This window comes from Lates calcarifer, linkage group LG11, assembly GCF_001640805.2.
Source record: "Lates calcarifer isolate ASB-BC8 linkage group LG11, TLL_Latcal_v3, whole genome shotgun sequence".
In the NCBI taxonomy this organism is placed as follows: Eukaryota; Metazoa; Chordata; class Actinopteri; family Centropomidae; genus Lates; species Lates calcarifer.
The window spans coordinates 10475555-10497540 of NC_066843.1; the positions used below are offsets into that span (position 1 = coordinate 10475555).

A 21986-nucleotide genomic window follows, 5' to 3' on the forward strand; every position below is an offset into this window, starting at 1 on the left:
ATGTATCATGGTGGGAGGCAGGGAAGGATTTGATTAGTAAACTAATGAAATCAGTCAACGCAGTGTGTTGTGCGTTTGTGTCTCTGGATCCGTCTTCGACACACGGTCACACTCGAACATTCTCATTTTCAGAGGCAGTCAAAAGCACCCCTCAGCTTCCTGCTGCCTCTTCTCGTCTGCTGTGCCATTCTGCATCACTGGTGCAGGGAATTAGTTCTTTGTTACTGCTGTTTACCGCCTTCATTTCCCATCCCTGAGTCCTCATCCACCTGGCTATCGATCCAGATACAGTGAAGCTGTCCATCTACACCTCCGTTTTCTGTGTGTATATGTGTTTGACTGGGTGTGTAGGTGGTAGGAGGGGGTGTATTTTTGCCAGCCTCTTATAATTGCACTTGTGTTTACATTGGTCTTTTTGTGTGACCACACACACATATATATGTGTGTGTGTGTGTGTGTGTGTGTGTGTGTGTGTACATATATATCTTCTTCAGCTGCTTATCTCTGTATCAGTCCCATAAGTTTTGTTTGTGAATGTGTATTATTGCAAAGAGACTGTGTACCCTTGTGTCATAGTGCTGTGTGTGTGTCTGTCAGAGATTGCAGCCCCAGGGTGGCTCAGCAGAGGCAAGGCAGTGGCAGGCCTGTCTGAAGTACTTAGAGCAGACAATGCTCAGAGCCCGAGGCTGTGGCTTCACTGACAGTTGAATTATGTGGCTAAGCACATGGTCACAGGTACTTACCTGTGCTACTGACAAACTCACGCACACACCGATACCTGTTACTGTGTTTGCGGCTTGTCACAATACAGACAAAAGGGGGTAGGAATTCAGTCTCACACACTTGTTCTCCTTAGTCTCAGTGAAGTGGATTGATTAGTCATGTTTTAAAGGTGTGCCACCTGTCTCTCTGTCAATCTTTCTTTTTTTATCAGGTCAACAAAGTTGACACCAAACACCAAAACAGGAAGTGAGCCATATGTCTGCAGTCGTGCTTAAAATTGCTCAGCAGGAGCATCCTGTTGAGAGGAAAGAAGAAATGTTACTTATAAATATACAGCCCCATGCATTTCAAGGGATTTTATGTCTCAACAAAGCAGGGAAAATGCTTCATGTCTATCAACAGTTAAACCATTAAAATTATCAAATTTGTTCCCACTTTGCCATGCTTTGTCATTGTTTTGGCCAAATTGGTCACTTCAGAAAGCTGAATTTTCACTAAAACACACACACAGCCACCTTGTAGGAGCAATGGAAATGATAACATGTTGATAGACGAGGGAGGTAGCAGGTGTTCAAATATTTGGCCGTGGCCTGTTTCGCCTGAAAGCTGGAACTGTCTCATGGTCAATGGATTCGAATGCACGACCCCACACAAAGATTCACACAGACCTGTATGATACTTAAATCATACTTTTAGCAACCCCCCGTCTCTTTGATTCATCTGTTTAGTTTTATGTAAGAGAAAAAAAAAAGAAATCCTGCGCAAATGCACCACACATCATGTTTATGTATATGTTCTGTATATGGAAACAAGAACGACTCATGTATGACCTTGGTTTTTCCGAGTGGGAGAGATTTATATTCAGTGCTTCTCTCTCTCTTGATTCTAGCTTTATGCCAGTGCCTGCTTATATAATTCACTGAGGGAATTCATCCTGCTGGGTACTGAGCCTCTGCTGAATCCTAAAACAACTCCACAGCCACTAGTACCCTCATCCACACAGGGCTGACTAAACCCTACTCAAAGTGATCTGTCAGTGACATCCTACCCCCTCTCTCTCTGTCTCTCCAGGCCTGAAAACCTACCTGATCTCTGGCAGGAAGGTGGAGCCACACTCTCACTGTAGCTGCTCCCAGTTGGGGTTAGCTGGACCGGAGCATGCAGATCTTCGCTGTCCCACGCCCAGAGTGCACACACCTGATGGAGCCCCTTCGGCGGGCAACCTGGCCCCTGACAGAGCCAAGGTGAGTGTATGTTATCTCATAGCAAATTATATGAACCATCAGCCATGTGTGTTGTGGAAATAAATATATTTTTGGGAAAATCTCAGTCCACATCTATATTGCCTGAGGAAGAACACTGGGCTGCATGTTCTGCTACGGCCTCTTTGAAGTTCATCTTTTCGCTCTCCGTGTGCTTTTGTTTATGTGGGTGTATCAGAAGCTTTAATAGATTTTTTCATTTTTTGCGTGCAAGGAGCCTCTTTTTGTCTTGCGTTTAGGAATGTGAAAAAGAAAAAGGGAAAGGGCTTTCATCCATGTCATTACGATCCATTTGAAATTTTCTGTTTGTTCCATGTAATTGATTGATTTAACCTTTGGTGCCTCACGTGGTTAGAACATCTTTTGCTTTGCTTTCCCTCTTCACATTCAATGCAGCCTGTATGCATGCACTCACACACATGCCTTCATGTGTCATTTGTGTTAACACCTCAGTCCTCATTAAATTCTTATTAATAAAGAACAAAGAGAACATAACAGTGAGATTTTATTAATTAGCCTGTAATAACAGCTGTTCTCCCCAGCAGGCCATCTACATAATAACTGACCCTTAGTGCTCATCAACTCAGAACATGATCCATCCATTATGTCCTCCATAGCTCTGCCTTCAAGGGGGAGGGAAAGGGGGGCAATAGCTGGTTTTAAAAAAAAGGAGTAAGGAGAGGATGATGGCAGGAATCAGTAGGGATCCTTGATATGGTAATGAACTAACAGAGTAGAAAGATGGGAAGTCCTTCTCAAGACTCTCTGCCTTCAACTGATGACTCCATGTACAGCTTTTCATCTTCTGTGCGGCTCTCACACAAATTCAGATACGGCTCACGCTGGCAGTTCACACTCAAGCATCTTCAAAAAAGCTCAACGACATTTGATTGTGTGAAAGGATTCATAGGGCAGGTGTGGTAATGAATTTTTGCAAGTTAAATGTAGCGTGTAGGTGTGAGCTATTTATGTGTGTGTGTTATGGCTTCTATACTTTACATCACATTTCCCATGTCAATGTCATGGTCAGTCACAGCGCAGTATATCACACTGATCTCTTTCTCATACACACACTCACACTCTCCATTCTGTTTGAAGAGGATGAGTGGGATGGAAATAAAGACCTTGAGCTCGTGCAGACCTCCTCTACGCCTCTTGTTTACTCTCTATCTCCTTTTCCTGCTGCTGCTCTTGTTAGCATCATCCTCAATGAAATAAATAATATTAAGCCACTAGAATTTTGTAAGACGAAAGGAAGACTTGTCACTTTTTGTGTTTAAATGTCATGTTTTGCATTTTTGCCACTGCAACACTGGTTGCAGCTGGTTCATGTGTTTTGGCATTTCTCTTGTCATTTTGTCATCCCATAGGACTCTTGATCTCGATCGCTGCCATCTTTTCCTGTTTTTCCTGTGCTCATGTGCTCTCCTTGATCTGTATCTCTCGGTTTATTAATTCTCTTTCTTCCTCCTTGCCCCCATATGCTGCATCTACCTCCTGTACTCCACCCCCAAAATCTCTGCCCCGCTCCCCACCCCACCAGTCTCCCTGTCTGTCCTGCAGTGTGGTCCTCATGCCAGCAGAGGATCAGACCCTGGAGGAAGGAGTGGTACTCAACGGTTGCCATGATGACCACAAGACCAACAGCAGCAAGGTAAGTATGTGGTTGTTACCTGAACAGATGAGACTCTATACTGTCAGTCTAAAATGTTAAATGTCTGACTTTTTAGTTTGAAAAGAGTCTTCTGCTGTCAATGTGTCTGTCTGGTATAGTAGATTTTCCATCATTCTTTTTCCATCAGATATTAGGGCATTGTGAACCAATTCTGATTACATAGCCTCAGGCCCAGCAGCAAAAAGAAGGACTCAAAAATAGTTCAAAGAAATAGAACTCCATGAGTTCCAGTTAAAGTGTGCCACAGAGACATGCATTTAAATTGATGTGAGTGTAGCACACTCTGAAGCACTATATTTCATATTTACACTACTTTTTATTATTGCTGACCTACTTCCAAAGCAAAAATCCATCATCACACCTTTTTTAGAAATTTAGGACTTATCTCCCCACTGCCCCTTTTCTTGCCAGGACACTTCAAATCTGAAGTGCTCCCCAGTGGTTTCTGTGGGGCGCGGCCCCAAGGCTCTGAACGGCCTGCTCAGTCCTCGACTTGAAGCCTTGAACAACAGCCAGACGTCACTGTGTGAGATGCTGCAGGAAAAGGAAAAGAAAACTTGGAGTGGAGGAGCCATGGGGATGGACCACTCAGCGCTCATCCCGCTGCGATCCAAGAACTTCAGAGAGAGGAGTGATGCCCACTTTGTGGATGTTATCAAAGAGGACAGGTGAGAATGACCTAAGTACATGTACTACATGTCTTAACCAAATCAGAATATTTAATCATAATGTACAGTTGATTGGTAGGTCAATCTCTGTTTTTAATGTGAAGTTTTGATCTGATTTTCGGTAGGTAAGTAATAGTAACATTTCAAATTCCAATTGGACATGATTTCCACTGACCTTCCTCTATTTCTTTGAAAGCCTTATGAAGGACTATTTCTACAAACCTCCCATAAACAAGCTGAGCCTCACCTTCCTGGAGAAGAGTCTGGAGTCTGCTTACCGGATAAGCTACCAGGAGGAGGTGTGTTTGTGTGTGTGTGTGTGTGTGTGTGTGTGTGTGTGTATGTGTGTGTTTGTGTATATGAGCTATGTTTGTGTGTGACCTAATGGTCCCTCTATGTCTGATTGTGTAATGAGTGTGTCTGTTTATTTTTGATTTTATCTATATGCGCTGTGAGCTTAACATAGTTGCCTTTGGTCTGCCTGTGGTCCGACAGTCAGAGTTTTGTTTTGTGATTCCAGTCATCCCATCTCTGCTGTCTTCATATGTGAACATGGATCTGTTTGTATTTGTGTGTGTTTGTCTTTCTGCTGGCTTGTGTTTTCATGAATGTCTGGTTCTCGTCTAGGAAGCCTGTTAGGACTGTGTTATGACCAGACTGGTCAAAACTGCGGCAAAGAGAAATCACTGCAGGACCTTAATAGTAGTTTTGTATTAGGCTGTGATGCCCTCTGCTGGTGTATCCTCAGAAGTGCATTTTCAATCTCATGACTGCAACTGTTGCTACATTGTTGGGTCTAGAATATCAGTCACTTGCACAGGAATTGGGATAGATTTTAGTTTAGACGTATTTAAATCATTCAATTAAATAATATTGTAGATTTTTTATATTCTTGCTCTCCATTTCATTGCTTCTGTCTCCCCTTTTTTGCTCTCTTTCTCTCCCAGGTGGAGACCCAAGCAGCAGTGCAGACTTTTGCCAGTCCAACATTCAGCTCCTTCCTGGACATGCTGCTGTGCTGTTTAGTGTTTCTGGCTCTCTCACTGGCTTGTTTCTTTCAACCGCTTGTCACCCAGCAGAGTCTGTCCATACCAGCACTCATTCTGACAGCTGTAGTCGCCTCACTGGAGGCTCTGGCTCTGCTGTTTTCTATACGGTGAGATACCGAGTACACAGTAGGGGACTTTAACAGTTAGCCTGTGGGTTAGATCCAGCCTGTGAGACATATTACGAATTTACTGTTGCATCTGGCTGGGACTTAGATTTTTCCTGTTTTAGTTTTTAGGGTAATTTTTTGCTATTAGCTGACTCTTTAATTCACATTTGACATTTTGCAAGCTGCTCCTAACTGCGCAACTTGCCAAGATTAACACCTCAGCTATGACAAACTGCACTCTGATTTACTGTGGCACATCTGACACCAAAATGTCCATTACTTAATCTAAAAGAATGGAGGCTTAGGAAACTGTCTGGAGTTTCAAGAGGGGTGAGCAATTAATTATATTTTGTGAAGATGAATGTGACAGCTTCCTGCCTCATCTGAAAGTTTCTCATGGAGTATAGTATCAAGGAGAGAGGAAAGGCGGGTTACTCAGCATTGATTATATAGTTGAGTTTTATTGCTAAAAAAAATAAATGGTGGTGAATTTTGTACTTTGTTGTACTTTAAGCTGCTCCACAGGTAAGAACAACCTGACCAGTGTCCCCCAAGTAATTTGAGTTTTGTTGTATTGTTTGTGTTTGGGCTAAGTGGATTATCTTTTACCTGCTTGAAATCACCAGATGGTTGCATTTGGAAATTGTTTTTATGTGTAAGGAAATTTTGTTTACATGATAATTACATATTCTCAATGGGCAAGTGCTTTTTGCTTTCTAATGTGAAAATAGAGTTGGTGGTGTGCTTACCGCAAAGTATACTTCAAATGTATTCTGGCAGTTGGAAAGCAGAGACAAAGATGGACAAGGGGAGAAACAGCAGAGAAAAATGTTGGCACGGATACATATTTGGCTGAGAGTGTAACGCAGAGTAAAATTAATACACAGTCTGGAGCGAGAAGATACAGACACCTTTTTTAAAAGTAAATTCATTTGTATTATGTTAATCGGGTGGCCTGATACGTATTCTTCTCTAACAGGTTGTTTACTGACCCTTTGTTTTGAGTCATACTTAGAAGCTTTGTGAATACAAACCAAGGTGTAGACAATCAGTTCTGGAATCAGCTTATTATTCAAGGTGGAATCAGGCTGGGGTCAAAAAGGACGCTCAAGTATCAGATAAACACATAAACACTAATCCAAAGCTATCTGTATCAAACACAGCTTCCTATTTTTTCCTCTCTAGTATGGCTTTCTACCTGGACAGTACGCTGAATTGCACTCGGGTGCTGATGAGGACGATCTCAGGCTGGATAGCTCGTCACTTTATAGGAGCTGTCCTGGTGTCCCTGCCTGCTGTGGCTGTCTTCTCCCATGTCACCTGTGACATGCATCTCTCCATCCAGGTGGACTTTAAGCTTTTTCTATTTAGAAATGGATCACAAGGAGTTATTGTGCCTGGAGTCAGTATAATTTACATTAATGATGATCTTTAATACTGCTGGGGTCTTTTGACTAATGAATATTGCTCTCTGCTTCTTATTTTCCTCAGGTCACCATGTTCATCTGCTGCGCTGTCATCATAGCTATCATTCAGTATTGCAATTTCTGCCAGCTAAGCTACTGGATGCGCTCAACTCTAGCAACACTGGTGGGACTGGGACTGCTTGCCTTGCTGTTCAGCTCCCCCTGCAGGTACACCATACTTGTTCAATGTGAAGACATGAAGGAAATGTAATAACATAACTTACTGACCACAAATATATTTTAAAAAACAATGTCCTAATTAAATTGTGTGTTGAATAACAGTGTAGAGATAATGTGATGATACTGAGTCCCTCATTGAAATTTCAAGAAAAGAGCAGAAGTATGCATTGGATTGGAATGTGTGTGGATGTACTTGTTGTATTAATTGGAGTCACTTGTTTTTCGTCTCTTCCAGTGTTGCTAAGAGTCTGTTTTTCTGGTAAGTACAATAATTATTATTAGCATTGTTAGTGTCACTTTTATGTATCATGCCCTTATTCGAGATGCAACAAAGGGCCATGGCCAAACTCAAACTAGGGAGACTGCAGTTTACGGTTGGTGTCCAGGCACCAACCCTCTGTGGTGCTTTCATTTAATTATGTTTTGATAAAGTTTTGCCTGCGTCAAAAAAATATATTTTAGTGAGGTGCATGCAACTTCTGTAGTTGTGATTACTTAATTGCTGTGATATTTGTCCCTCCCTATGTCTGTCTCTCTGTTCCTCACTCTCCACCAGGTCTGATAGGCAGAACAACACTAATAGCTCCGTTATCATATCAGACAACCCAGTAGACCCTGACCAGCCCTACCCACAGGACCTGCTGGGCCCTGAGGCCTGTGTGGCCTTTTTCCTGCTCCTTCTCCTGGTCTGGTTTCTTAACCGTGAATTTGAGGTCAGTTACCGCCTGCATTACCACGGCAATGTGGAAGCTGATCAACACCGCATCAAGATCCAGAACATGAGGGACCAGGCCGACTGGCTGCTTCGCAATATCATCCCAATCCATGTAGCAGAGCAGCTAAAGGTCACCCAGAGCTACTCCAAGAACCACGACAATGTGGGTGTAATATTCGCCAGTATTGTTAACTTCAGTGAGTTTTATGAGGAAAGCTATGAGGGAGGCAAGGAGTGCTACCGTGTCCTCAATGAGCTAATCGGTGACTTTGATGAGCTGTTACGGAAGCCTGCCTTCACGAATATTGAAAAGATCAAGACTATTGGTGCCACGTACATGGCAGCAGGCTGGTCTCAACGCGCAGCAGTGTGCAGATGCAGCACATCCTCATGCCCACCTCCGTGCTCTTTTCGAATTTGCCCTAGAAATGATGTGCGTGGTGGATGACTTCAACAAGAACATGCTGGGCTTTGGCTTCAAGCTTCGCATTGGGTTCAATCATGGTCCTCTGACAGCAGGGGTTATTGGCACCACTAAGCTTCTCTATGATATCTGGGGTGACACAGTCAATATAGCCAGTCGCATGGATACAACAGGTGTGGAGTGTCGTGTCCAGGTTAGCGAGGAGAGCTACTGTGTGCTCAGTGGCATGGATTATGAATTTGATTACCGTGGCACAGTTAATGTGAAGGGAAAAGGCCAGATGAAGACCTTCCTTTACCCGAAGAGCAGTGACAGTGGCCCTGTGCCTCAGTACCAACTCTCAGTTTCACCAGAGATCCGGGCACAAGTAGATGGTAGCATTGGGCGCTCGCCCACTGATGAAATTGCCAGCATGGTGCCCACGACCAGCATGACTGCAAGCAGTACTAACACTATGGTACCTAGTGCCAGTGCTGGTTCCTCTACTACCACAGGGCTTAGTCATGAGAAAGAGGCGGATAGCCGTGAAAGACGCCCCTCCGCAGAGATTTCTCATGCCAGACGATCTATGTCTCACAGTGGCCTGACATCTATACCGGTTACCAATCTAGAAGGGCCTTCTTCTTCTGCAAATAACAAACAGCTCAGCATCTCATCCTCAGCCCAGCAAAATACATCCCAAAGTTCAACAAAGTCCCTGAAAGACATCAAGAAGGAGAAATATGAGGATGACAGAAATGTTGGGGAGTTAACCAGACTTTAAGAATTTGCTACAGTAAATTGTCTACCCTTTAAGCTCTTGTTCCTGCCAGCTGGCATTTGTAGAATCGCTGTACATTTGGTCCTATCAAAACACCCACAAGCTTCTTCTCTGCATCAGCCAGGGAGAGGGTTGTTTTTCATGTAAATCTCATTGGCTGATATTATCAGTGGAGGGTGCTGGATGGACCACAAAGAGAGTGTCAGGCAGGAACAGAGAGGAAATGGGAAGATGTGATGGTTGACTCTGAATCTTCTCTTGCCTGCTACAGATCCCATCATCTCCCATTAACTTACTTGATTATCTTTACACCTTTAATCTTGGTTTTTTCTTTCATATGTCTTTTAAGTGCCTTTAGAATAGAATAATGTGTAGACTAAGCCTTTTTGAGTAAGGGAAGAATAACATAAAGGGAAAATTGTAAATTAGCAAACTTTTTGGAAAAAATGCTTTGCTTTTGTTACAATCTTACTTTGTAAACTATGTTTTGCTATGATATTTTGCCTTTTATCAGTGAAGAGCTAAGAAAGTTGAACTTACATATGGACAACAGTGTGAGAAGAATCACAGTGTTTGCCGACTAAAGGGAAATAAGATATTACTTCAATATATGTATTAGTAAAATCTGCACTAAAATGCAGCAATGCCTGTTTCTATGTTCTTCATGGAAGCCAGAAAACTCGTCATGAGAGCAGCACAGACTAATCAATACAGGCTAAGGGCAGACGAGGCCAAGCTGCATGTCGTGTGAGTGTATTTGCATTCATACAGTGTGTGTGTGCTTGAGTGTGTGTTTGTATGTGTCTGTGTAGTAAGATCATGCAAGGTTTAATGAGGAGAGGTGCCTATGAGTTATTTGGTGAAACTGCAGGATGACAAACTCTTAAGGAACGCAGTCCAAAAAAAAAAAAAATCTTGTTTGCTGATGTGGCAGCTTTTTCTTTGGCCTCAGTTGAGATGTCTGTATTGCCTCAGTAGTGAGGCGTACACTTAATCAGCATGCTTGCAACAACAGTACCAAGGATGAGGCTAACTGCTACTAGTGTTTGTGCCCTCCCCCATGATCCAGGCCCTGGTGGGAAGTCAGGTTGTGTTTAGTGCTGATGAGTATTTCGATGGATCCTACAAGTCACTGCTGTACCTGTAGAGTGTCTTTAGCTGTGACTTTAGATAGATTAGAGAAAACAACTGCCTAGGTTTGCTATGGATTACACTGTGTGTTAATTAATAGTGCTTTTAAGACATGGATAATCAAAGTGGAATGTCACAAATCAAAACTAAATGTCTTTTATTGTATTTATTGTTACACAAAACTTGAACTGTTCATGTGAAGCTGCCCTCTCTAATTCTTTTGATTTGAAAGACATTACTGGATGCAAACAGCTGGATGCGTTAGCTGCTTCAGTCTTGCAATGCCATGGAACTTAATGTAATAGCACTGTAAAATCAAAGGCAGTGCACCAAATGTGTCTCGTATGACTCCCTAGGTGTTATTACTCCTTTCTTTTTGACTTAAATTATTTCATGTCGTTATGTTAGATTACTAAGGAAATCAAACTGTTTAAACTATACATCTGTTGCTGTTACATTTTCTTGCTGTTATTGTTTCTTAGCAAAAAGGATTGTGTGCTCAGAGGCAAAAAAAAGAATGACCATAAAATCCACTGCAGTGTCTTATTTTTAACATTTGAATATCCTGAACAGCTGAGTAACAACCTCATATTTTTAAATTGGCATTTCATAATCACTACTTTTAAGTAATAAAGCAAATAAAAACATTGCAGAACAACAACAACAAAGAACCGGTTTCTCCTCTTTTACCATGCCTCATTTAGCATTACCCTAATAGTTAGATAATTTGTTTTCTTTGTTGTCTGTGTGGGAAATTAGGGTAGCTTGTGCCTTTTAACTTTGGACTTGATTTCCCTTCTTTTTTTTCACTCTCAACTCTAAGTTGGTTTTCTTAAGACACTTAAATACACTTAACGCTATAGGAATGTTTACTTTTGTGCTTGAAGGTAATACAATTTGAGCAGTGCCTTTTCTTAATAAATACAATTAAATCTAAATGTACCAAACATAATATTCTACATTAGTTGGCCTTATTGCAGTTTTTGGATTTCTTTGTATTTGACCCTCCATTTCGTACTGTATTTTTTGTTCAGTTAGAGTTGTGGTTGTCTAAAATGCAATAATAAGAGCTAAACATCACTGGTTTAATAGGGAAAATTAGCTTCTTTTCGCTTATGAGCACACAACTCCTGTACCAGCCCAAGATTTGTGTTTGTGTTATTACAATAAAAAGATGCTTAGAATAACTATTGTTGTTATTATCCAAGGTTAAGTGCTTAATAGAGGTCATGATATTTGAGTGTGCATAAACTATATTTCTTTCATTTTTTTATTTTTTATTTTTTTTTTGCTTTGTAATTTGATAATCTCTTTTTAATAATGTGTTGTTTTTTTCGAATATAAACTCTGAATATTTTTTTTTCTGGATTTGTGTTGTTTGCGACAAACAGAAACATTAAGATAAGGGTGTCAACTCAGATCTGATTGTTTTTTTTTCTTTCACTGCATAAATGAGCTTATGTGTTGATTTAGTTGGATTTATTGAGATGTAAGTGACATTCTGAACCAGGAGAATGACACATGGGGAAAACTTTGATGCCAAAGAGTGTCATTACCATCTCATGAATTTTCCTTTTATGTTAGGTCTTATCTTCTTCTTAATTTGCTCGTTGTGTTGTGCACATTCAAGAAAGGTCATTAATACGTACACTCACTGTTAAAACACATTTGCACAAGGCACTCACTTTTTATGTACAGTATGCCTTTATATTGTATAGTATCTGAGCATTTTCTATTATTTATATAAGCGCATGTACTAGAGTGTTAAATAGTCTAAAGAACTGGGTAATTTTAACAATGTTGGAATAATATTTGTGTGTTCTGTTAGCCTGCATGTGTGTAAAAATGTACGAGTGTTTGTAGAATTGTGTGGTAGTGTGTGTGTTTTGGAAGGGATGCTCTAATCTTAGCAGGAATGTGACCTGTACATTTTAGTTAACTTTCTCATCTCAAAAACATGCTAGGACAGTAAGGCTTCAATCAATACATATTTCATTTTTCTTTATTTTAAATCAAACTGGCCAAATAAAATGGATGAGGCTTTACAAGATGTCTGCAGGTAGGCAGTATCTCAGTAGCCTGCTACAGGCAGGTTTTAATGAATTATTGCTTTCTATGGAAATGTTTTTGTATATAGCACGCTAATAGGTATGCAAGTGAAGGTTAAAATTGAATAAAGTCAGTTGCTGGGAAATGTTGTCCTGTTGAATTTGTAGCTTGTACACTTAATCCAGTTGTGTGTTTACCAGTGGTTGACTGTAAATCAGTGCATGCTCTCAAGTGCTGGTCTTAAGTTGCCAAGAATGTTGAGGTACTTGTACTTAACTTGATTATTCCTTTTTTACACTGTGTATTTTATACTATATTACTCCATTGCCTTACAATGTTACTTTTGCAGATTAAGCTTTTACATGCATTAAACTACCTAACATAATATAAAATAGTGGAAATTAGGTCCACACCAAACCAGCCACAACATTAAATGCTGCCTACATGTTAATGACTTTGTAATTTAATAATAGATTCAAGATAACAAGGTCAGTTATGGGTAATGAGTACTTTTACTCTTAATAATTACTTAATAATTTAAGTAAGCCCACATTTTGCAGTGTGCTTTCATGTCACTTTAGAAAGCTACTGATTCCAGATTGTTTACTTCTAATGGAGTATTTGGAGTATATGTGTTTAAAGAATGGGACTTCTCAGGAAAATATGAGTACTTTGAGATAATGAAATAGAACTACTGTTGTGCTTCTACCAAGAATAATTTGTTTCAATTGTCCAGCAACTGGACCTGGTACAGAACCAGGGAAGATGTATATAGCTTAATATAACTATATAATGTGTGAAAATACCATACATGAATACTCATGGAAAATATACATCTGAAAAAAAAAAAAAAAAAAACATTTTAACGTGTATTAGTAAGGAGATGATGGGTGATGATGTAATGTGCAGTTTTGGAGGAAGCTGTTAGCTGCTTTGGTGTACTTGGTCAATGTGGAGACAATGCAACTACTTTCTATACTACTAAGTAAGCTAATATAGCAAGGAATTACAATATGATTAATGTTTTGAATGAAGAAAAACAAAAGCTGTCAGATAAATATAGGTGAAATTAAAAGTAAAATGCTATATTTGCCAGTAACAAAAAATAAATAAATAAATAAATAAATAAAAGAGAATAAAACCGTAATACTTTATTGTATTAGTAATACTACCTTAAAATTACTTAGATAAATGCACTTATATACGTTCCACCACTGGTAATAAAATAGGAATAAAGGCATTGTAAAGTATCGCTATTTGCACGTTAACTTGAAGAATGCATTGTTTCTTCCTCTAAAATGAATGCTTTCTTTGCGGTAGTGACTGTGATGTGTTTCTAATGTTTGAAACAGGTAGGGCACAGCAAATTTCTGTTCTTTTGGTTAGAGGCAACTTCACGTACGTCCACATGACGCACGATGGGACACACAGGTTTACGTCAGGGCGTCATAGAACGACACCTCCCCCTCCTCCCCCCTCAGTCTAGCTGGGAAGAAAAAAAAACTTTTTTTTTTTGTATCGGAGGAATCAACAGCCGCCATCTTGACGCGGCTCAGAATCGGGATTTCGGGGGGAGCATTAATTTTAAAAACCGATCGGAGCTCTCCAGACCGGACTCAAACGGCTTTTTTCGTGCAGAAAATCGAAGTGTTAGTTCTTCTGATGAGAATTAATGCAAACATGTGAGGATTAAATGGGTTTTTATCGTCTCGAAAGCCCACTGTATATTTGATTTCCCTTTTAGAGAGCGCCGCTTCTCGCCGTATCTCCGTCCCGAGACGCTGTATTTACCGGGAGACAGCGACGAGAAAAATAATCCACCTCATAGAAAATATTTTTTGAATTTTGTTCTTTTTATTTAAGCCCAAAATAGATTTTATGGCCGTTTGTTTCGACTGCGAAAAAAATGATTCTGTACAGACGTGAAACCGGCGATCTGCGGAGAAAGGGATTTTCTTACGCTTTGTGTAATATTTTATGATTGATTTTTATTTATTTTTCTCGAACTGAAATAATTTTTGGACGTAATTATTGAGGATAATTATGTGGGTGTTGGGTGTTGGATTATCATGGGGTGATCTTCGGCGGCGGAGCGTGGCGCTGTTGCCTTTCTTTTGAAACCATTTTCTCCAGGCAGCATTTCGCCAGTCTGCCAGTCAAGAAAAAAAAAAAAAAAAAACAGTTAAATTGCTCTTTTACGCGCAACGTTAGGAAAAGTTACTAGTTGTTACGAGCCATAGGCCGACAAGTTGGACAGATCCTGCTGTTATTTTCCCGCATCATCATCCATTCATAATATTTGCCGACCAGGATGGCTGACAATCTGCTGGATGTCGGACCCCCCACTGCAAAGCGACCCAAGCTTAATTCACCTCTCTCGGGATCAGACGGCCCAGGTAAGGACAGGATATGGTTTTACATCTGTAGCATACTCACGGAGAGGACGTGCCAAGTTGCAATAACATTTAATGTCTGTTAAACGTGCACTGTACACAGCCTTTTCTGCTTTAAGAGGATGGATATATCCACCATTAAGGAAAACGACTACGGTATGGTCAGCCCATCAGCCACTTAAGTGGGACTGTGCACATATCACAGGAAAACTGTACATAAAGTCCCTGTAAGATTTTTTTGATTAATCCCACTGGTGACAAAAAATACCATAAACTGCATTTAGTGTAAAAAACTGCAAACTCATCTGCCTCCTCTTCACACGAGAATTGCAGTTGCCCTACAGTGAGAGTTTGCGCCCAACTTTTCTGTCTTGTAAGGTTAAAAGTAAAGTTTAAAAAAAAAAACATCATAATGCTTAACCATCGTAACATCTCAGAGATGCAGGTGAATAAAAGGTTGCATTATGTCTGCAGGGGTCTTAAAGTGTTGGGTTCCTTTTTTCCCTTGCTCCTTGCTTTGGACCAGTTCTTTCTTGCATAAACTCAAGGCACCTTCACATTTAGAAACCTGGCATTATTACATTTTTGTCATCCCCTTTGAGAAACTCTTCATTGCAGAGGAAAATGCTGCCCCTGAACCCCTGGAGTTGGATTGGATTTAGTGCCTTGCTCCTTGACACTTAAGCAGTGCAGGTTTTAAACAGCACAAGCACTTTCACCTCTGTTGTCTGATTGACAGTCTCTCACGTCTAGGTCAGGTTCAGCCCTTATTTCATTCAGCAAAAAGCTTGAATGGTCCACGTTAAAAGTTATCTGAGAAAGTATAGTGGGAGACTTGTTTTGTGCCAACATCCAGCTTCTCTACTGCCAACTTAACTGGCTAGCAAATGTGCATAGTAATATATTTCAAGAGTTGAGAAAAACCGCTGCCATGATGAGGCAGAGTATTAGGAACCATTTTAACCAGTTTAACCTGCAGAGCAACTTTGCTCTGTTACATGGGGGATTTGGACTGTTTAAAAGGAAAGTGACCCTTTATTCATTTATTTTTCAAGTATACATATTATATGGTTAGCACATTACATGATTACTTAAGTTAGCAGCTAATTGCACACCACCTTCTCAATACATCTGTAAGGTTTATATGGACATAGGTGTCCCTCTGTTGTTCAAGCTCTGATTTGTGGTGGTTAGTGGTTGACCCAGCAGTATTTGCAGGATTGTTTTTTTGGTGAGGTTTATTTATAGTCATTTATTCTTCAGGATAGAATCTTATAGATAAGACAAATTTCATAGTGGCCATTGTATATTCTAGTTATCAGCCATTATGATAGTCCTAGAAGGAAGCCAGACCCTTGGGCATGTAACAGGTGCATTTGGGGAAGACTTCAGCTCTAATATAAGCCCTTTTAAAAATTTCTAGCAGTCTCTCGGAGAATTGCTGGGTTATGCTTATCTGTGAATGAAAGGTAAGTCATTATTTCATTAGTTTCCCTCAGTGCATCCCTAATCGCTGGATTGGAATTGAGAACTAAAAATCTGTGTCTCACAAACTAAGGATAATATGTTTTCAAATATGTGCCTAGTTTTTCAGATACCATGGATTTGGAGCTGCTACCCATCTTATTGGAGTTCAAAATTGATAATGAGACTAATAATAATTTGATAAACTTGCCCCAGGGCTACAAAATTTTGGTTACTCTAAAACTTCTCAGTGACTTTTTAAATAAACTTTTGGCATCTGTTTGTCTAACCAGGACCATATCATATATGAACCCATTTTACATGGTCAAACAGACTGCTACCTGAAAAGTTGACTCTGCAATTCCATTGGGTCTATATGAGTGGGAGGCTTTAATGTACCTCTCAGGGGAAAGCAGGGGAAGGTGTTGAGTGGCCGGGTTAGCGGGCAAGACAAAATGACCAGACAGTGTCTTTAGAGAAGGGTTGCAACTAATGATTATTTTCATTGTTGATTGATGACATGCTTCATCCATAAAATGTCATTACATTTTCTCCATCCTCAGAGGTTTCATTTTCTCCCTACCAGCAGTCCAAAACCCCAAAATATTCAGTTACAATAATATAAAAGAGAAAAGTAAAAAATTATGTGTTGGAGAAACTGACACCAGGAAAAAAAAAGTTGGCATTTTTGCTTGAAAAACTTCACAGCAAGCTCCTTCCACTTTTATTATATGAGTATATTTTTGATTTAAACTATTTATTTTTTTAATTACAAAGCCTGAAAAATGGTGGGGAAACTATTGAGCACCACTTTCACTTATTCTTAAAAGCTTAAAATTCAGCTTGTATCTTTATCAGCTGTCTAGTTATAAGTATCCACCCAGCAGCAGTGCTGACACATCCTAGTTATGAATTTGCATATAGTATACTTGCAGTGTACGCAACATAGGTTTGCAGTTGCTAGCACTGAGCATTGAAAAAGCATGGGCGATGAGATTGCACCACTGCAGCCACCTCTTAACTCTCATCTTCTAGAGAGTACACAAAGACGGGCACAGTTGCTTAATTTAAGTTGTACTGGAGATCGGAAACATCTGTCTGCCATTTAGAAACAGCTGAGAAGTTTCTTTGTTTGGTCTGTCTTGGTGTCTGCGGGTGGCTGCATTATCTAGCCGTCTGACAGTGCTCAGTCTACAGCCAAGGTAGCGCATCCTTTCAGAAGGGTGACAGGACCTTTCGCTGGGCATTAAAGCAGCCCGACACTAGGCCTCCTCCCCCACTGCTGCCAAAAGCTCTCTCTGTCTCAGCTGACACACACAAACACATGTATTCAGAACGACATTGCACAGTCTCTCTTGTAGACCTGCTCTCTTTGAAGTCCTGGATGCGGCTCAGGGTCTTAAGTACACTGAGAAGATTTTAAGTGCCAGGCTGCAGATGGGAGGATAAGCACAGTTTTTTTTTCTTGAGTTGAAAAAGCTCTAATTCTGAGAAAATTGGGAGGCAGATCTGTGAAGAACTTACAGTTTGCCGCCCAGCTCCTCTACTATGTGCTTTTCTTCTGCACTCTTAATTTCAATTTACTCGGCTTCTTTGAATTGGAAATCTGTATGTAGAACATTCATTTACAAAACAAAGATATCTTGAACCCTAAAAAAACAGATGTATTGGAAATAATATTTTTTAAATCACACAACTCCTTAAGACTTTAGACCATTTAGATTTCAGCACAATAAATTGAATCCCATTTAAATCTTAACATTGCATATTTCAAAATTCAGTCACTGCTAAGATTCAAATCATTATGGCACTTGCATGCTTTCCCAGATGTGTTGCAAAGTAGTATTATCGCAATATACCCTGATGGATTTGCCTTACTCAGTCACGTTTGTTATTGGTAAAGCCTTTCCATTTTTGGTTGTCCGACAGATAGTGAAGACATTTCTCCTCGCCACATCCAAACCAATGCACACAGAGTTGTCGCTCACAGCCACAGATTAGCAGCAAGCCTTTGATGTTTATGTTAATGTGTGTCTTCTTGTGCTGTTTTTTATGGTTCTCCAGTCTCGTGTCAGTTTGTGTTTGCCTCTATGGCCACAGGCAAGTGTCAAGCTTGTTTTCATTTGTATGGCTGAGTGGGCGTGTTGGTGCCAGAGGTGAGAAATGGGCAGTCACTCTCCAATGCCACTGCTCACCTAGCGGGGTCTCCTCCTCCTCTGTCTCGCCTGTGTGTATGATCACCAACCCCTGAGTGAGCATTATTCAACTATGTAAGCATTAGCAGATGTTCGCATACGGTCAACCGTAAAAATGGTGCCTTTCACCAGCATGGTGAAGCATTGGCAGAAAATACTCTGGATCTGCCGGCTAGTGTCTCAGCTGAGGTGGAACTGATTGAGATGATGAGAACGGTGGGTGGCACTGGGTGCTAGTCAGCCAACCCAAACAGTCCTGCCCTGCAGCTCTCTGTACTTCCACCCTGTGCTTCCTTCTGCTATTAACCTTCATATCTCACACATCCACAGCATGCTAATGTCCTCTGTAACAAGAGTATGAGCTGTTTCATTCATTCACATCTCTGTTTCTGTCTGCAAAACCTTAAAAAATGCTTTCTTGCCTTCCAAGATCATGAAGCCATGCCCTTTTTTTCCTTGCCATTTTCTTTGAATGGCTGTGGTTTTCATAAATATGGTGCAGCAAATGACTGCTGCCCCAGCTTTACAAGTGTAGTATGCTGCTAATTTTGCACATCTTGAAGTCATCACAACTTTTCTCATAAAGCACCATACTAAAGGTTTTACAAATGCACTGCCAATCAAAAATGTGGGCAAACAACACTGTGTTTCCTCAGTTTTCAAGCATGGCAGTAAATTTTCTTCATTTTTCTTTTGCTAATTTTGTCTGATTAATGTAAGTTTTTTTTTTTTTTTTTTTTTTTTACATGTTCCCAATTCTAGGGTGCCACATTGTTTTTTTTTTTTTTTTAACATAAAACATTTAAAACAAAAGTTCACCCTAGTTGCATGGGAACACTGAGGCCATGTCTATGCTATGGCTGATTTGGAAATTTAAGATTGAGCTTTCTGAACAAGCTTGAATGTGAAAGTATAGTTTACACCAGGTCTTACAAAAGTCCTCAGTCCACATTCACAACATAAAACAATGGAAAAGGAGCAGAACAGTGTATTCCTCCCCATTCTTTGGGTTGGCATTCAATAAGAACTGTGTAACAGAACTGTAGGAGGACACAGAGCCACTATATTTTTAGATTTATCCACTCTGGAGTGTATTTTAAAAGCAAAATTTTCGAGTGCGAAAAAGGCTAGTTTAAGGTGGATGAGCAGATTTAACCTGGTTTTGATGCAACCCCAGTACTATCTGTAGCAGTGTGTCACTATTAAAGCCTTCCAGTGATGAGACTTGTTGTAAGTTTGGATGCATGTCAAGCAGCTTAAAGACACGCCAAAAAGGTGTCACTCAAGCTTTGTCCAATCAAATGAAATGAGCATTTGTTCAGTTATGTTGCACATGGAGAAACACTGGAAGTAAATACATAACTGTCATTCAGGCAGTTTGCATTTTGTTGATATGCATAATATATGATAATTTATTCTGCCAGTCATTGAGGCCCTAAATTTTGGTGTATTCTCATACCACCTGTAGTCAAACTTTGTAGTATCTATATTTGTCTCAAGTGTCTTTTTTTATGGTTAAAGACTTTAACAGACCAGCTTGTGGAGTCTTGGTAGTAGTGGCATAAATACCTGTTTGTGTGCATTTTCACCGTGCTTAGCAGTGCTCTTCAGAAGCTGCACACTTCTTTCTCCACATTTTTAGTCTGGTTCTATATAAATCTAATGTCCCTTTAGCACTGTTGTGATTGCATAGTGACTTTGCTCCTTCTTTATTGAAAGAGAGACGGGGGAGCATCTTACTCTTTCCATCTCCATCCCATCTTTCTCTGGCTTGGATAAGGCAGCAACAGCCTGCTGCATAGCCTGTTATTATCTCGCAGACTGAAGAGTCTAATTGAAGATTTTCATGTGGCTGCTGAAAAGCTTTGGGTGAATTACAACCGACAGCAGCAATGTCCTCTTCAGGTGAGAATAGTGTGACTCAAGTGTTGGGATTCTCTGGGTAGCGGATGCTTCCGTTGTCACTACTTGGCATATAATTGCTACTAGGTATGCTCATCATATTTTAGCTGTATAATAAGCAAATTCAAATCATATTCTCAGCCTTTTGAAAAGAATCACTATGCTGAAGGCACTTTGTCTCCTTAAGCTAGGCTTTTGCCTCCAGAGTTTCCTCTCCCTCTTAAATTTGTGTGGTATCAATCTTAGTGCTGAATAGACCTCAGACAAGGCACAGGTGCTTGCTCTCAAGTATGCACCATCCATGCCTCTTATTGTAGTCTGAGACTTGTTGCTCTAACCTTAAGCACTAACAACTCAGGCATTTCATTTAAAGCCTGTGGCTGTAATATTTAAGCTCATATTAATTGCCACCATTTTTCATTGAGAAACAGGTTGTATTTCTTTCCAGCGTTACAAACCCAAACCCAGTGGCCCCAGACACCGAGCTAGGCGTGTGTGGAGGCGTGGCTGTTGTGCTGGTAAAATCTTTATTGGCTGACATACAGGGGCACACTCTCACCTGCACGTGAAGGACCTTGGCATAGACGCGTGATTTGGACTGTAACCTTCATTAATGTTCTATTAATGTTCTCTGTGTGTTGAGTGTTCATGTTTACTTTTTCTGCACAGCCGTAAGAGTGCCCTGAGCTACAGAGCAAAAAGCTTTGCCCTTTTTTTCTACTTTACTCTGTTACAGCAGGGACTGAACTGCTTTAGTGCAATTCTCTGCACATGCATGTTTGCCATAGGTGCACATGTACATTGCATGTAACAAGTTGTTACAAGCTATTTCGCCCATTCAGTCTGGCTGTGTTTGTACTAGAAGGGTTTTGGATCATATTAACACATGCTAAATGAGCTTTCATATAAGCAGTGTGCACTGCAAACTGGAGAGTTGAAGTTTCAGTTGAGTTCTGATTTCACTGCCAGAGTGGGTGGACCTGCAGCCAAGCCTTGATAAGGTTGGGGCATGACACCGTATAATCCATATTATGAGTAACCATTATTTGCATCATTAACACTAAATGAAATAATTTTTTTAAACATAGCTGTGCACATGTTTCTCCACCGTATCAGTGAAGTTAGTAGAAAGAAACTTGCTGTTGCATGTGCTATAGCCCGATCAATACAGGATTTTTGAGGATGATACAGATAGCAGTCTGGTAATGGTATATCAATATAGAATTTCCTATGAAACTAAAAACATGAGAAATGTTTTTAATGAAATTCCCTGAAATTTGTTTTAACAATTGCAACCAAGAAATTTGCCAGACAGGACCTTTACTGCTCAAGTCTGCACACTTGAGCTTGGAGTGGGATGTGGGGCGGTTGTCAGATATCTATACTGCTACATATAGATGTCAAAGGTGAGGACTAGAGCTAGCCTCTCAACAGCCACTGTGAGCAGATAGCACGTATAAATAAGAAAATGAATTTATTTATTTTTTTTGATATTTTGAGCTGACATTTCTGACTTTTGGGGTCGATGTCTGCCCATCTATGATTTTGCAGAGACTTACACTTGTTGGAGCTTTTCTTGCTCTTAATGTGTTGATTTGTCAACCCGTCTCCTCTGCAGCTCTTCTGCTCCCATGTGCGGACACACACACACACAAAGAGATGCATGAGAGACAAGAAGTGGGCAGAGAAACAGTTTTATTTGCTTTTCTTGGGAGAGAGGGGGGTCGTTACATTCAATGGAAGCAATACTGGCCCCAGCACCGCCTGTAGTGCATTGCAGTAACAAGTGAACATGGTTCCTCTTGCAAAGCCTCTGGGTTTTA

At 40.4% G+C, this 21986-nt stretch overlaps 2 protein-coding genes across 2 annotated transcripts in view; both read left to right on the forward strand.

Annotated features, from left to right (window-relative positions):
• The window catches only part of LOC108886159 (adenylate cyclase type 9), a 32759-nt gene extending 20405 nt beyond the window's left edge, over window positions 1–12354 (forward strand). The window contains 10 exon segments of the mRNA XM_018680848.1: window positions 1795–1967; window positions 3529–3639; window positions 4072–4328; window positions 4525–4627; window positions 5276–5484; window positions 6670–6829; window positions 6976–7118; window positions 7366–7389; window positions 7687–8191; window positions 8193–12354. Coding sequence (XP_018536364.1) covers window positions 1795–1967; window positions 3529–3639; window positions 4072–4328; window positions 4525–4627; window positions 5276–5484; window positions 6670–6829; window positions 6976–7118; window positions 7366–7389; window positions 7687–8191; window positions 8193–9032 — 2525 coding nt within the window. The 3' untranslated portion in view covers window positions 9033–12354.
• Window positions 12355–13708: 1354 nt separating this feature from the next.
• Window positions 13709–21986, forward strand: part of crebbpb (CREB binding protein b) — a 30897-nt gene continuing 22619 nt past the window's right edge. Inside the window, 1 exon segment of the mRNA XM_051074140.1 lies at window positions 13709–14605. Coding sequence (XP_050930097.1) covers window positions 14521–14605 — 85 coding nt within the window. The 5' untranslated portion in view covers window positions 13709–14520.